At 39.0% G+C, this 17,798-nt stretch overlaps 1 protein-coding gene across 1 annotated transcript in view; it reads right to left on the reverse strand.

Annotated features, from left to right (window-relative positions):
• Positions 1-17,798, reverse strand: part of LOC139305672 (phospholipid-transporting ATPase ABCA1-like) — a 125,633-nt gene that overhangs the window by 81,697 nt on the left and 26,138 nt on the right. Inside the window, exons 13-19 of the mRNA XM_070929595.1 lie at positions 16,997-17,173; positions 10,333-10,555; positions 6,107-6,328; positions 2,429-2,633; positions 2,027-2,143; positions 1,190-1,361; positions 37-168 (exon numbers count right to left, since the gene is read on the reverse strand). Coding sequence (XP_070785696.1) covers positions 37-168; positions 1,190-1,361; positions 2,027-2,143; positions 2,429-2,633; positions 6,107-6,328; positions 10,333-10,555; positions 16,997-17,173 — 1,248 coding nt within the window. The remainder of the gene's footprint in view (positions 1-36; positions 169-1,189; positions 1,362-2,026; positions 2,144-2,428; positions 2,634-6,106; positions 6,329-10,332; positions 10,556-16,996; positions 17,174-17,798) is intronic.

A 17,798-nucleotide genomic window follows, 5' to 3' on the forward strand; every position in this document is an offset into this window, starting at 1 on the left:
TTGAGAACAAAGGATGGATCTTCTAAATTCACTCACTCATTGAATAAGACATTGTGCTGTGGGCACATTCCCAAATACTTCCGGATGCTGTCCATGTCAGTCTGGATGTTATATCCGTTGATGAGTGCTGTTCCTGATGTAGGCGGGAACAGTCCTGTCAGAATTGACCTACAGCGGAAAAAAGGACATAAACAAGACACAAATATCCTGATTACGACATGTATTCTGGCTATTTCCTTTGTGATTTTTACCTCATGATAAATGACCTGCAACTTAGAAGCAGCTGGTTAAACACAATGCTGAATTAGATTTATTCCCTACTCCATTTAAACATAACTGTCAATAGATTTTATGTCCTACTTCATCAACATGTTCCAATTCATGGTTAATAAAGTAGGAAAAAGATGTTTTCATCACAAGCACTGAAAAATGGAACCAGTACTGTACAGCTGTATCAGAAGATTTGGAGCAATGACTATCCATATCATCTGCATTAACTTTTATTCGGTCTCAGGTCATTAATCATGTATTATTTACTTACTCGCCTGGGCAGAAAAATACTAAACACCAAACAAAAAACGCCAATTTAGACAAAAAAAACCTTTGAAAATATTGAATATTGAGTGTTTTGGTTAAAGGTAGTACTATTTGGAATGTGACAAAATCTCTGCATATCCCCAAAGAAACTACATGATGTTTTTCAAACTGTGTGCACAAATTCAATCGTGACACTGCATCTCACAGATAGAAATACATCCACACAGAGCTTCAGTGTGTGACAGAGTCCTTCCTCTGTCCTTTCTGTTATTGTGCTCTGTTATGTTTCGTTACAGTTGCTCAGAGCGGATGTCTTCCCTTCAGCCCTTAGTCTTGCATCACTTGCTCTCTCTCTCGCTCATTCTTTCTGGGCCACTGGGTTTCAGTTACTTCCTGTCATCCTAAACCCCTTCCAACCTTTTCACTATTCTTTAAACAGCAATTAGATAAGTCCCACTATCAATGCCACAGCTGACTCTTTCTGATAAATGTCCTCGCAGAAGATGTCACTCTTTGACAGCAGTGACCACTGAATTAATGTAGCAACAGTACAGTCTGCATTGTGTACAAGTTAGATTAGTTGCACCCTGTGAAATTACATGAATATTGAGCCAAGTGGCAAAGCATGGGAGAAATAGATAATGCAACCCACATTGTGGTTGTTTTTCCGGCTCCGTTGTGGCCGAGAAAAGATGTGATCTGATTCTCGTAGAAGTCCATGCTCAGTCTGTCCACAGCGAGCTTCTTTCCAGTCTTGTAGATTTTAACAAGATTGCGGATTGAGACCCCTGCTTTCATATCGGGTGGTGGTTTCTCCAGATACTCTTTAGAAACACATGCATTCAGTCATAAACACACAAACATAAACAGAGAAAGAAGCATAAATGCAGGTAAAAATATATCAAAGATATAAAAATGTCTTATAAACCATGAATCAAATGTAAACAAAGGGGTAGACCTTCCTCCAGACATACAGGACTAACATAAGGTAATACCAAAATTACATTGTTAATATTTATTGATGCTGCAAAAAGATTGTTTACATCAGTAACATCCGTACACACTGGTATAAAACATGCCTTTCTCAAAAAAATATGGTTGAAAAACACACAGAATGCTGCGTTTCCTCTCAAACTCTTTAATTCCTATTGTAAAAAATACTGATTGGGCCTTTAAAAAAGTATAAAGAAAACAGTGCTGAGCGCTAAAAGACAAAAATAACCAACTCACTCACTCTTAATGTTAATTGGAAATTGTTTGTTTTTTTTACAAATTCCTAACATGAAACTCACCTTTTTTTTCTCCCCACAAAGAGCCAAGCTCTATTATCACCCAATGTGACAAATAAGGTGCTAATGTTTGTTTGGGACTCATCCCAATTAAGTTACTCCCCAATTAACTTGAGAATCTGGCAAATACATAATAACTGGGTATGTTGCACTACAGTTACACACCGCAGATGAGAACAGAAAATGATGTGTCAGTTTACCGTTATGTACAGCGGAGTCCTTCTGCAAGTCGGGGTCAACGTCAGTGACTGAGGCTGTCCCACACCAATAAGATGCAGTGAAAGGGAAGTACCATGGCTTAGGGATTCCATATTGGCCTGGGATCAAGCGTGGAGAACATTATTCACATTTTAATAACAGCTTGGCTTGTTTCCTCTTGACAGCCTGGCACAAATCCTGTCTTCTTTTAATTAGAGTCGATGAGAAAAGCATTAAGACTAGCCTGTTAGGATAGCTGCATTGGCTATTGATTTAAGGTTGGGCTAAGGGAGGAGATCTCATGCAAGAGGAGTCAAACACAGTAGAACACAATCTGCATCTTTTTTTTTAGATGTGTAGATAGAGTACAAATAATACTAATCAAATATGCTTAAAATGAATACCTGGAAAGACATTCTCAATGTACCAGGTGAGCACCCAGTAGAAAGCAGCATCAAAGAGCATCATGATGATGGACACGATGAAGGTGTAGCGCTCTCCCTCTTCTGGACTCTTGTTAATGTTGTACCACTGAATACCGATGCCTTGCTCCTCGTACTTGGAAAAGTTCTCGCAGCCGTAGCCAAAGGCCACACATGACAACAAACTCTGGAAATGAAAGAAGAACATCCATTGTTAAAGGAGCAGTAGAAGATTTTGGCTTATTTGATTTCATGCTGAGAGTTAGGTGAGAAGATTGATACCACTCTCTTGTCTGTTTGCTAATTATGTAGTTGGAACCAGCAGCTGGTTAGCTTAGTCTTGCATAAAGACTGGAAACAGGGGAAAACAGCTAGCCTGACTTCAACTTCCGCTGGTTGCCTGGCAACTAGCCGCAGCCAAGACTGTTAATTGTCATTTTTAGACTCGTTTTTTACACAAACAAAATATAATGTGTTAATTAGTGTGCTTTGGAGCTTTTGACATAGCTAGGCTAGCTGTTTCACTCAGTCTTTATGCTAAGCTAAGCTAACCAGCCGTTGGTTTACTACACATTTAACTTACTGACATAAGAATGGTATCAATTTTCTTGTCTAATTTTCCACAGGAAAGGGAATATGTGTATTCCCCCAAATGTCCTTTAAAACAGATATATGAAGTGTGGCCTCTTAGATATTTCATAATACGTTTGGGAAAATAATAAATTGGCTATGCGATAGCCTTTGATTACTAAATTCATGAATTAATCGTGAGATATATTACCACCCAAGGTCACACCCGTAAGTGATCAATAAACTACTGCCGCAGAAAGAGGAACAATATCTACACAGGCATCGGCTGGTGTAATTGCTGTGTTGCCTTTGTGAACATCTCTAAGGACTTAGACAAGAACAACGATGGAGACTCAAATGTGTGTGCCGAAAACTAAGATTTGTGGGATCTTTCATACAGTAGGAAATTGCAAATGATGCTTTGCCCATGAGACATCATCTGCCATGGCCTATCACTCTGCATTGCCATGTTGCCTGCCAGCTGTTTTATCATGCCTCATTTGCTCACAGCATTTTCACTCCGGCAGAAACATTTGCAGAAGCTTCAGAGAGGCACATCGTGGATACTGTGCACCCGATGTTACATTACCAAGCAGAGGATCTGAAAAGCTCTGCAGTGACGCCAGATCTCTAGCCTGGCTGCTAACACTGCTGGCAACTTCCTGTGTCGTCCTCCACTGCCCATCCACTGCCATGCAATCAACAGTGAATCAGTAGATGAGGGGTGACAGCAGGGCTAGTGGGCAACCATCCTTGACCTCTGTATGAACGGCTGACAAAGCGTCAGGAACCACTCTTTTGGCTTTTGAGAAAAGAGCACGAGTTTGGACACAAACAAAACAAGTCTCCTCTATTGAACACATGTCAGCACTGCAGATTCAGCCACCCTTCAGCTGGCTACAGACAAAGAGCATTAGTAAGAGGAAGAGTAATCAGGCTTCCAGCTCTTTTTAAGAAGTCGTTTTCTAGGGCATTTTTTGACAAATAGAGCTGGAATGACGAACAAGATCACAACAGAGACAAATGTGTTTTTGTCTGAAGTAGTTTCCTTTAAAAACTGTAAAAGTCTTGCAGGAAAATGTCATAATTGGTCCATTAATCAATTAGTCCATTGATGCAAAATTGGCAACTTTCTTGATATATCTCTATTTGTCAAGGAAAAATATCAAATATTCCCTTGTTTTAGCTTCTCATATGTGAGGATTAGCAGCTTGAATATCTCTAATGGTCAGACTAAACAAGCTATTTAAAACAAGCTAGATAATTGGACGGACATTTTATAGTGCTATATCTCTCTCCCCTCATTTCCTGTCTGCCTCTATACTGTATGCTACTGAGTAACTACAATAATACCGCCCCCCCCCCCCCCCCCCCCCCAAAAAAAAAGAAATCGAATGTAATAAGAAATTATTGTAATACTGTATATTAAAATGTCAGAAGAGTGACACTGCTGCAAAGAAAGTCTGAACAAAACCCATACCCATAAGTCAGCTGCCAGATGTTGCAACAGCACAGATCAATTAATTGATTTCAGCAAAGGAAAACCTGAGAAGTTCTAAATGATTTTGCAGGAATTACCACCTTTTCTTAGGATTTTTCCAGGACTGACAGATTAATTGAAAATATTTCTAGTTTTCCAAAATACAAAAGAACTCTGGGCTCTCTCTTATTTCTACCTCATTAAAAACTGGAGGTAAAGAAGGGAGAAAATAAAGTACAGTAGATAGGTAGTTGGATTGTGACTATGCCCTGTCATATAGTGGCCTTCCCTGTAGCTCTCCTTTGACACAGAGCTCCAATCAAATTCAGGTGATCCTTTGAAATTCTGTTCCGATTAAAGACTTCATTATCAAGGACAATGTGGGGGAGAATTTGTATGCCTTGGCACAATGTGGTTTCATCTGAGAGAGAGACCTCCGCACACACACACACACACACACACACAGACATCTCACTGATAAAGTGTAAGAATGAACTGGATAGCGGTTTGGTCAGAGGAACATTGCTCATGCTAATTAGAGGGCCAGAGGGCTATCCATCTACTTGGAGCAGGGGAGAAGAATCTCAGCACCAGGGGAGGACCTAGCAATGGCACTTTGTGTAGAGATTAAATAAGGTTTGCAGTGCTTTATATGTAAAATGCCTCCCTAACCTGCATGCAGTCTGTAAAAGGAAATGGGCTGAAAAGTTTCCTAAAGAAAAAGAATGACATAATTTTAAAGGACTAGCTCAAAGACAAGCAATTTCATAATGTTGGCAAAAGCAAGGTTCACGAAGTCTCCAAGGATGAAAGATGAAAGCAAAAGTGACTTCTGTCAGGTGCTAATGTAAGATATTATTGACTGCCACTATTTCAATTTGATAAATAAGTACCATGAGACTGTTTTTGTTGAAATTGATAAACAAGAAAACATGGCCTGATTGAAATTCTGGGAAGATTCACTCGCACGCACGGCAATGAAGATTCAAGATTTTGAGTGTCTTTGTCTGCGGAAAGGACAGATTGAGGACAAATGATACTGGCACCGCCATAAAGGTCACACAGAGAGGCTACACTGAAAGTTGAGCAATGGTGTACTATTTATCTTTATCCCTTAAAGGATAGGAGAAAATCCCCAACTTCCTCACTGTGTCTGTCTAGTCTCTTCTTTTATGTAAATGTTTCAGGTTTCTGACACTTGAGAATGTCCAGTTTTAACAAAATTCTTCAGGTCTGTGCCAAAATATGTCTGAACAAATGGAAACCAATGCATACTGACAGTATGAATATTTAAAACAATTCCTAAAAGGTTTTATGTTTGCGATTTAAGTTTCACTGCAATTCTAAATTCATCCTCCAGCCAATCTCTTAGAGATATTATTGGCACCGGGAGTGAATTCACTTCAGATTTGTGCCTGTTTGGATTTAAAAGGAAAAGGAAAAAGGATAAGAAACAAACAGATGTGATTACTAAAGTGTAATTATAGAAAGTGTGATTATAGTGGCAGAAACATAAGCAAGGAATATAACTCAAACTACAGTCAGCCTTCATGTGTGATAATGGCAGGGGAAAATATTAAAAACCATGTCAGAGCTAAAGACGAACTTACCACAACAACCTTGGCCCGGAAACCCATGACGTCCCTCCAGGCGTAGCAAAGGATGTGCGGCAGGTAGAGGACAAAATAGATGAGGCCGCCACACGCCGCTGCTAAGTTGGCCTTAGAGAAGAAGACGCTAATGAAGAAGCACTGAGTGATGGTGGCCAGGCAGAACACCAGCAGGAAGACAAAGATCACTGAGGGGTCGCTGTATTGCAGCACTTTGCCATACTGTGTCAAAAGAAACAGAAATGTGACGTCAAAAGAACCCAAAAAAGTTCAGGGTTTAGTAAAAGAGGTTATCTTGCAGGTTCTTTATCAAGGAAACAGTGAGATTTAGAAAATGTGATTATTATAGCTTGATTTACAGCAGACAGGGTAAAAGGGTTAAAATATCTGGTGTTATCAATATTTCTGATACACCTGAAATTTTTTATTTTATTTTTAAATTCTCTTAAGTCATTAAATGTCACTCTTTTACTCTGCCAGTTTGATGGAGGACCCTTCTCTAATTTTAGTGAGCTCATGAATCCATCCATTCTTCCACATCACACCATAATGCTGATGTCTTCTCCAAGCCTAATTCAAAGAGGCACTTGAACTGTTAGGATAATGGCGCTATTGTAATGGTGCGATTATGATTAAAAACCTTATAGAGCACACTGTTACATGGAACTGTATGAATGTTAATTACAAAAGCTCTTCCAAATTTACACAGCCTAAATGAACTCTCAAGTATAACTGTGCTAGCGTCAAGTAAAATGAACTCATTTTAGTGCTTAGGTTTCCCTTCAAATTAACATCTTCATTATTTTAAACAAAAGTCTCATTAGTCCATGAGACTTGATGGCTGAAACTCTCCAAAAGTAGTGTTGGGTCCTCCTTGAATCATTGTTAAATCATTTTGAAATCACCTTCAGGATAAGGGTAAGCAGGAGAGCGCTGACAGCCAGCGGCAGCACACTGGACACTGCCCAGCTCAGCCAATAGATGGCGTTTCTCAGGCCCATGATCCTCACTGTCTCCTTAAGCCTGGCCTCTTTCTCTGCAACGATACCCTTAACAATCATGGCCACTGAACAGATCCAGGCTAAAGTCATGTATAAGGGAAGGGAGCGTGCCAGAGACCGGAGGAACCTAAAGGGTGGAGGAGCCAGACCAGACAAGATAATAAGCCCATTGACATCTGGTATTAACATGTATTCTATATCTGGATGAAAGGTTAGCAAATGATACAGAGCAATATTAGCATTCATTTGCAGTCAGGGCACCCCTGTGGCTTAGAGGTCAAGACACCAACCATGAACCGCGACATCCAGTTCGAATCTGGCTGCGGACCTTCATTTAGAGGTGTGTTTCTGACGAATTGAGTTCACTTAGGATTCACTCTGTTTTTTCTCTGCTTTGGTTTCCCCTACTCAATATATACTCCATTATATTCACTAGCTAGCTGCTAACTTTGTCTCTCTGTTGTTTGGTGCTGAGCAGGCAACGTACAGTGAGTTTTTGGAGCTTTCTTGGGGAAAACAGCTGCTGGAGAAGGCACCGATGAGAACGATGAGACTGAGCCAAAACAGCAGCATTGCGGGCAAAAAACAACAATGAGCTGAAAGATGCTAAAACTCTGTGCAGGGATGCAGGGAGGGTGATAATGAGCAACTGCTTTCACATGCATTACCAGCACAATGTACTTAAGGTAACAAAAGTAAAAGTACTCATTACGTAGGCAAAATGACCCAGTTTATATGTGCATGCAAGCAGCATTTTATATATAGGTAGTTTAATATATAACAATGTACCATATTTTATACAAGTGACTACAGCTGTCAACTAATTATTTTTAGTATTTTTAAGTAAAGGTAATGTTCCGACACTATCCATTCCTGGCTCAATAATGTCTCACTTTATTAAATGTATTTTTTTTCATTTTTAGTCCTGTTTGCATGGGTGATTGATGAGATGTCAATAGCTGTCTTCCGACTGTGAAGGTGGTCTCTGACGCTGTCATTTGCATTCTTTTCTCAGTGCTCAGTGTTGTTGTGCACAACAAATTAATCAAATGTTAATGACCGAGCGCGAACGTGACAAAACACTTGGAAGGTGGTTTTGAGTTGTCAAAAGGACATACTGTTTGGGAGAAATGTGTATTGATCATCACTGATCAGTGCTAGTTTCCATAAAGAAAATCCTGTCAAACACAGACCTTGATTCAGCTGGTTGGAGACGGGTGCCGAGTGCGGGAACAGTGTAAATATATCAGCCTAGATAATACATGCATTACCTCCTCCATAATGGAAGAGAAAACAAGTGTAAAATGACAGAGGACTCAGGTGCAGATGACAAAACTGGTTGTTGTCACACCTAATCCAGATACAGCCTTATGATAATTAACATTTGATTTGCTATTATTATTAATGTGCTGAAAATGGCTGTGAAATTATCATTTAGAATGGGCCTGTGATCTGAATACACATCGTGCTTGCAGTTGCTCCTCCAAGGCACTCAACTAACTCAATTTATTGTTATTAATGTTTACAAATTGTTGATGGCTTGCAAACACATTAGGCTGATGGGAAATTACATTTCACCCAGCTGTTCAAATATCACTTTTTATTTACCAGCCGCATTTTCCAATTAAACTGCAGAAATTGATTAGGCCGATCTAAAATAACCATCCTTTTTTATTTCATTAACGGTGCCTACAAAACAAGGAGTCGTTGAAGGATGTGCTGGATCTAAAGGAGACCAATAACAAGGCTGCTACATCGTATGTCACCGAAGGCACAAAGGGTCCCCTGTTAGTGATAACTGTGCGTTGTGCATCTTTCCTAATCAATCCTTAAGCAGAGGATCATTCCTACAGATAAGGAAGCCTATTATATCCCATCAAATCATTGATTCAACAGTGGCATCAGTACATAAACTAAAAAGAGATATTTCCAGTATATAAATAAGAAAAACGATAATACACATATTGCACATAACTTATGTTGGTCACATTTTCTTGAGACTCTTTTCTGGGAATAACACCAACTCCATTTTGCATTTTGTTCCGCAGTTTTTGTAATGATTGATGGGATTAGACCCATTAGATGATTGTGCTCACAGTGCATTATACATCACGATGATGCTGAGATAGGATTTGGTTGTCTTATTGTTCTTTCCTACTGTTCCAACCTGTGGTTGGCACATTATGCATGAGTTCAAAGGCTTTTCAATACAATAAATCTAAACACAGTGCTTTGACGAGTACTCTCAAATTCAAATTATTTCTGAGGGGTTAACTTTTAGTTCAGTCGGCACAGGAAAAAAAAACAAGCCAAATATTAATCTTGTTTGTTCATATTTGTCTCACATAACCCAACAGTTATCTTACCATTTCTTACAAATCACAGCAGTGTATATTAAAAAAACTTCTGGACTGCAAAAGGGATTTTAGTCCACACACTAGAGCCCCTCTCTGAACTTGAGGTCTTTGGTGTACTGCTATTCCTCCCACTCAATGTTATTACCCTGAAAATTCAATAATGTAAAATAGTGCACAGCGTTCTAGTGGCCAAAGCCATACATTTTCGTTGCAATCACAGGAACATACAGCGCCAATCATTCACTCTAAGGCATATTTATGTATAAAGGCACAGAAGAAGAGGTGATGCAATTACAGGAAATAAAGGGCAAATAGTACTGGTGTGATTTTAATTTGACTAAATTGCAGTTTTGGTTGCATGCTCAATTAATTAGCCCATGAAGGCTGATTTGAGGAATCACGGATAATAGATTTGTGCTCATTAATTGGTCATGATTAACAACAGCAAGAATACCAAAACACAAAGCACAAACAATTCTCTGACCTGAATGAGCCGTGAGAGGATGAGATTATTTGGTTGGATGCGTTCGGTCAGATGCTTATTCTTTTAGTCCTGCTGGTATGATGAGCTTCACTGCATTTTCTGTTTCGTTTATTTGTTTTTAGGTGGAATTATGGCTAAAATGATCTCTTCCATAAAAATTATTCAATACATTAAGATACATATCCTATGTGATGATATATAATGTTACAAATCTCCTAAACACATACAGTATAGTCATTGATGAAAAGAAAAGTGTTATTCCTAAAAAGTTTGAGTAATGTGACCGAAAATACTTGAAAGGTGTGAGCATTTAACATGCATTATACTCACACGTCGATGCTTTGTGTTTTGATACTTTCCATTGAGCGACTCATTTCGACTGACCTTAACCATGACACTTATGAGCAGACAGGGAACAGTGAGCAGAACAATGTTCTCTGTGAACCTCGCAGACCAAAGGGCACCGTTCTGAATGCCAACAGCACGCAGCACTTCCTTGAGCCGGAGTTCCTTCTCCAGCACCAGGCCTTTGATGGTCATGCACACAGTGTACATGAAGGCCAGCACCAGGAACATGGGGAGGATGCCTCCAATACTCTGGATGAAGCTGGTTGTAGAAGAAAGCAATCAAAAAGGTCAGGACTACATGTTGACAAAAAGGAGTGTATAGTGGAGTCATGGAGGAAGCACTGCCACCTTTCTTGATACAAATAATTGTTAGTTACAGCCTTAATGATATCTAACAGAAAGAGAATCAGCCTTTTACATGCATATTTTAAATATTCTAAAGGTTACCTTTTGCAGTCTTATCCTGTACTCGTGGTAAGTAAAAGGAAATGCAAACTATTTTGCAGATAGTGAAAATGTTATCATTATGAGGGACAATCAAGACCACTGTATTCAGAGAGTCAATGGCATTGAGGCATTTTTATTTTCACACAGAGCTAACCTTCATAAACTTGGTGCATCAGCTCAATCAAGCCATTTCGTCCTGCACCTCGTGCCAGAGATGATGTATGATTTGACACTGCTAGAAAACAATAAGGTGATATTAAACTGGCTTCATAATGCCACCAAAATGCCATGTCAATATCTTCTCCTCTGCCAATATAACAAAGTGCTTCCTTTGCTTTATTGGACAGTGAAGGAGGGATATCAAATAGATTTTGACAAAGTATAGATTTCACATATAACTTATGCTTGCATTCCATAAATACTGGGGGATATAATGCAAGCAAAGCACTGCTCAGCATGGAGGTAGAGATGAAGCACAAAGTGAATACGCAGTAATTGGCAGAATGATGCTCTTCTTTCAAGCTATTTAACATTAACAATTGATCAAAGTCCACTTCAAGCACATTTTCATGAAATGTGTTATTTTTAAGTTATTTTTAAAAGGCCTGATTGAATCCCCGCCAAGTCAGAAGAGTTCACGCAAACAACTACTTACCATAATTGCTAGTTAGCCCTGTATAAGTGCTTTTTTCAGAAGGTGATTTTTAAGCAGTAATTTTTTCTTTGTTATTTGTATTTCTTTTCAAACATCTATAAATTATTTTACCATATTTGTCTTTTAAAAAGCATTTTCTCACCCTCTTCCCATTATCTTACTGCGGCAGCTTTTATTTCAGTGGATAACTTTACATTGTACCAAGTGAACAGGGATGAGGCAAAACAAAATGTTTACATTCATTTTAAGTTTCAGTACACACAAAATATCGTTTAGTATATAGCATCTTTGTCAGTGAATCAACTGATGATGAAAGTACTGGACAGTATTGCTAGCACAACAAAAAGATTAAGTTAGTTCCACGGAGACCTGAGAGGAAGTTCAGTTACACAAGAACTTGAATGAGAGACAGGCAGAGTTGTTTTTCGAGGACACTTCCCCCACCCTAGTGGGATGGATCGCTTACAAACGAGGCCTTGAAAGCAGCAAGAAAGGATTGGTTGACACGGAGTTTCTAAAAGTTCAGACCCCGAGCAACTTAAACCAGAATCCGTTACAAGATTACATAAATAAAATTGAGTCTTTGAACCTGGAAATTCAATACACTTCAACAAATAAAGCTAACTCATACATTAGCACCTTTTCAAGGGAAGTAAGCAGCCTCAAGTAGCAAATGCACTAGGTTGAATACTAATTCTGGTATTATCTGCTCCCGATTCTCCCCTAACATCTCAGTAACAGCTGACAGCCTGTGTGAGTTAACTCCTTCTGTGACTTCTAGCACTGGAGGGGGAGAGATCAGTCATGCACACCGTGTCTGACACTGACAACCTTGCCACCAGATGCTCTTGAATTATACATTCGCTGATCGATCAAAGGTGCTTAAGTAATAGAACTCCAGGCGGGTCCGTGTTACAGGGCTCCAGTTACATTGGCAGCCTGACCTAAATTTAGGGAAGCTGGAAGACGGATTTCTCAGTAAATCGAGAGATAGTAGAGCACAGCCTCCCCAGAGGTTGGCGTACTATGCTAAAAAAAAAGAGCTTCCTGTCTCATTTTGAGCAAATATACCGTTGAGTTTCTTGGCGGGTTAGAAATGAGCAATTCATTGAAGGGAACAGACTTTATTCAATGTGGATTATCTCATTGCTGATACAGATTATTGCTTGAGGTAAAATGCGCATGCAGTTATGGCATAAAGAGTACTTAGAAACCCATATGTCATGTGGTTTATCTTTTTTTTGTAACAGCAAGATCACATCTATAAATTGAGATATAATTCCATTAATGAGAAACAGCTAGTTCAAAGATTATTATATAGTTTTCAAATTCTTTTCTCCGCCATACATTTAGAAGACAAAAATTATAAAAACTGTTAACCATTGATAGTGACACACTGCTTTCATTAGTCCCTGCTGAATACTTTGTGAATAATTCTATAAATATTAATAACTGGATATTAAGATATTGAGACTTTTTGTAAAAGCCAAGAAGCATTGTTCAATCAACAATTTTTCCAGTACTAACCTATTCTTAAAAAAAACAACAAACAATTATATTCTTTAACATCAAACTGATGATAAGGTATGCCTCCAATTATCTATTGTTCCCGAGGTAATGTCTGGCTTTCTATGGAAGAACGGTATGTTCACAGTTATATCAAAGTGGGGTCAAGACCTGTGGGAGATGAAAGCAAGCCAAGAAAGTTTTGTCTTTGTATCTTTAGCAGGAGCAGTTTTACATTATATATACTGTGTGTGTATATATATATATATATAAAACATATTTTATTACATTTTAGAAAAATATCAAGCATATAAAAAATGCAGCATCTGGGCATCCTGGTATCCAAATTGTTTAGTACAACCTTAGTAAAATAAATAAATATACAGCCTATACTGTGCATCCCACCGCAAAGCTGAAGTTACAGTTGATTATGAGCCGTGGCTACAAAGAGGTCTTTCAACATGTGGGGAGTAATACAGGGAATATCTAATATCATCTTTTTGCTTTAACTTTCAATTAGTACTTATCCTTCTGTACTTCAGGCCTCATACCTGTTACCACTTTACTCCCGGCAGGTTGGTCTCAGTCTCAATTAATCTATTAACATTGTACTTATCATCGATGTTTATCCTGCCAACGAGAATTCAACTAACAGACCGCAAACCTTTTTATATTGTACTTATCGTCGATGTTTGTCCTGCCAACGAGAATTCAACTAACAGACCGCAAACCTTTTTATATTGGCTGCATTTCTCTGACCCCTTACTGTTTTTGTTTCTGTGCCCTACAAGCTGCCAACCCAAACCCTAACCCAAAGGAAAGGAATCAAACCCAGGACGCTGCGGTAAGGACTCAGCCTTATCATTCCTCATTTGAATTGTGGGTCTAAGGACAGAGGGTGTTGTGTGCTGTATAGATAAAGCGCGCACTTTCGCCCACTCACAGTACCAACAATGAACACATTAGGTTAATTGGCTAAAGTAGATGGACAAAAAGCATATTCCTCTCACATCTTTCAGATGAATGTTCCTAACTTCCACTGTCGGCCTATGTTATGCATTGCTGAAAACAGCCTCAGATCTCACATCAAGCCCATGTGAATGTGAAAGACCTGTTGATGGGGGGCACAGCCCCAGGATCCAAACAAGAGATGCCTCTGATTCAGGAGCGTGCGATGGCGCAGGTGCCGCTGATAAAGGACCAGTTTATGTGCTATCAAGGGTCAAGCTTTATACCACACCTCCATCTCAGGCCTGCACACAATATGAATACAAAGACAGTGGGAGCTAATAGTTTGGTTATCTCAAGTTCGAAATGCCAACAGGGTCAGTTGCGGTTGAAGTGGCCCAGCTTGCTGGTAGTTCATTGGGCGTGTTAAAACCGAACACTGTGAGGAGGAAATGAGGAATGCAAAAAATATATATATATTTCAAAGGCAGGTCTGATGTTAGGAGTGTTGATGAGAGTTGGGGTCAGTGCATATAATACTGGCTTGTTTGTTGAAGTTAATCAGTGATATAGGAATATTGTTTTAAAAATGATAAAAAGAAAGTGATGATAAGGTCTTCTCACGCAAAGTTGGCAAAAAGTTTTATGAGTTTTTGTGTAAATAATTTCTGTTGTGTAAATTGTACATGATGTACTCAAACTTAAATAGCAACAACTATTAATTAAATGACAGCATGTACCTCCAATTTCCACAATGAATAAACTTTAACTGTATTTTGCTAAAACGTATTATATTTTGCATGTAATACTGCTATTGCAACCGCATACCACTTTAATACATACACATACTTTTTATAGAGTATAAAAAGAATATTTTCTATCCATTGATTGTTTATACATGTATATTATTTATCTCGTATTTCCCAGGTGGAGAACATTTTTTAATTCTAAATGGCACATCTGAAAGTATCTAAATGCTGGGGGTTTTTAATGGCATCTTAAAGTCAGATTAGACCTTTAGATTTTCTAAACTGAGCAACAGCAGACCGCAAACATGTTCATCTGAACGCACAATGTTCTTTCCTGCCTTTTGGCTGGCGACACTACACAGTTCAAGATGAAAATAATTACCACCCAGGTTCTTCCCCATCATGGTTCTCTGGGTTGTAGCGCATCTTCCTTTGTGTGATTTCACTCTCAATTATTTATGAATGAAATAGCAGTTTTCAAGTGTTAATAATTTATAGAAATGCCCAAATGGCTAGGCAGGCGAAAGAGTAAATGGTAGAGGGACTGAGGGTATTGCAGTGCTTCATGGCTCCATTTATCTTCTGTAATTATTAATCCTTTGTTTTAGGAAGATGAAACTGAGGCAACGGGGCCGACATTAGCAAATAAGCTGTACCATGGCTGTCTAATTTCAGATAATTATCACAGCAATGAAATTGGTGCTTTTTATTTGAAAACCCCAATCAGAGGTGGCATGCTGAATATGGAACACGCCATCTCTGAAAGTGCTGTGCATTAACATGGAGGAATCTAGTGCTATGTTTTGGTTTTATTGTTCTGGAAAAAAGAGGTACAGTAAGAAAATGCACAAAAGGGCAATAGAAGGGATGTCTGTCTTCTTTCATCCACAGTGTGTCAACCCGCTAATGAATAGTATCAGTAGTTAATTCAAAATGCCAAAACTCCTCTCAGATGAATATCTCCACTGGGCCCAATATTTAGTTCAACTTCTCTCCAATTAGTACTTCTGAAACTATCCTATTGCCTGCCATGCCAAACCAAGTGCACCCACTTATGCAGTTAAAACAAATATGAAATATGTGTCTTCAACCAGGTTTACTAATGCAGCTACAAAATGAAGTGAAACGCAGTGAAGCTGCTTTTAATCTTGAAGGCACAATGTGAATATAAATCAGAAGGAAATAAAGACTTCATAAAGAAACAACAGAAACCCCAGATGATGAAAACCATATCAATAAAGCCATTACTTTGAATATGGTTTTCATAGCACTTACGTTTTCTTGTTTTCTATGTCTCCAAGACAAACGTGGTGCTGAATAGTGCATTATTATTCAAAACATGCATTTCAACAACCTCATGCTTATAGACATTAGCAGCCCAAATGCATCTTCAATATGAAGTCATCATTTTCATAATTCTTCTTGCTTCGGCCTCTTTAAATGTCTTAATTCAAACACCCTCTAAAGGTTGCTTTACAGTAAATTCTGTGCTATCCAAAGCACATAATATTTCAAAATTAGATCCCTAATCTCTGGAACTGCGTTTTTTTTCCCACTGGAATTTTGTGTCTACTGAAAGGGGCGTATTGTGTTGTTGGACTTAAATCTCCCTGGTAATTATCTTTTCTCTTGATGGCATCACTGGGCTTTTCCTTTATTAATGGAGATCATAATGTTGTGTAGATGCGAGTAATTTCCCAGACTCTGAGGAAATCTTGGCTGTGGAAGATTAAGAGTGATACCACATCATTTCTGTCCCTAGGTGACGGTCTAACATGATAGAAGCCAGTGCTATCAATGGATACACAACACAGTCTTTGCATATGATGGAGCTTTGTGAGACGTTGGGCACAATATGCTCACTTGAGAATGACATGCCTCGGAAATACAAGGAAGGAAGGGACTCATGGTGGTTGCTTTAATAATTCAGCATCCATCAACTATTCAGGAATTTCCTGTGGTTTGACAGAAATCAATAGTTTTGGCCCACTCTTTCCCTCTTGCAGCCGTGATTTCTTTCTTTTCTTTTGTTGACCCTCAAATCCTGGTTAAATGTATCCTCAAGGATGTTACATTTTTATTATTGACTTTTAACAGTGACATTATTGGAGGAGTTCCCTATCTTAGTCCCTTCAGCTGTGATCAGTGATAGCATAAGGCCCGAGCAGAAGAGCAACACAGATATTAAAGAAAGGGTAAGTTAGACAAATAAGAGGGAGCATCTTGAAGTTTCCACAGGGAAATCTGGAGGGCCAAAGTGACTGATAAGACCATAACTCAACTATGCAGTGGCAGTGAGTGGCAACTCCCCAGAGTGAGCAGCATTTTATTGCTGTAATACCTCCTTCCTCTTCCACTAATCACAAAGCTGACAGATAAGAGCTTTTGTACTCACACGTCATCCACGAAGCAAGGGTATGGCATTTGCTGGGCAAAAACACCAAGGGGTTGGGTCTTTGACGTTTGCGCTCGTATAATGCCGTGGTCCATCATATCCTGCAGGTAGGCGAAGCCTCCCCATATATAGCGCAGGTCGTTAAAGGAGTTGTCTCGGGCCCCGGGAGACCATAACCTTATTAAAAGCAGACACACCATAATCTGTCTTAGCAAAGGGCAAGTAAACTACAACCAGAATGGTCAGGAATACTGTCAGAGTATCACAACTGTTACAGGTAATATTTTTCAGGTAATATTTTTTGACAGTAAACTTTAAAAGACAAAAAAAGACCACATCATTTACTAAACAGAAAGGACAATAAAACCCAGCATCTTCTTCAATCTTTGGGCTTAAAGCAATACTTTGACATTTTAGAAAATATGCTCATCAACTCTTTTGCAGAGAGAAGCGCAGATTGACACCGCTCCCATGTCCCCCTTTAAAAATGAAACTAAAGCCAGCAGGTGATTAGCTTAGCATGAATACAAAAACTGGAAGCAAGGGGAGGCAGCTAGCCCAGCTCTGTCCAAAGGTAACAAAAACAAATCTGCCGACCAGCACCTCTAAAGCTCACTAATTAACACTTTATATCTTGTTTGGTTAATTATCAGCATTTACCTTTGGACGGAGCCAGGCTAGCTGTTTCCCCAGTCTTTATGCTAAGCTAAGCTAACCATCTCTTCGTTCTGGTGGCATATTTGGCATACAGATATGAGTGTGGTATCAATCTTCTCATCTAACTCTCAGCAAGAAAGCGTGT

The sequence above is a fragment of the Enoplosus armatus genome, chromosome 23 (assembly GCF_043641665.1).
Source record: "Enoplosus armatus isolate fEnoArm2 chromosome 23, fEnoArm2.hap1, whole genome shotgun sequence".
NCBI classification, from domain to species: Eukaryota; Metazoa; Chordata; class Actinopteri; order Centrarchiformes; family Enoplosidae; genus Enoplosus; species Enoplosus armatus.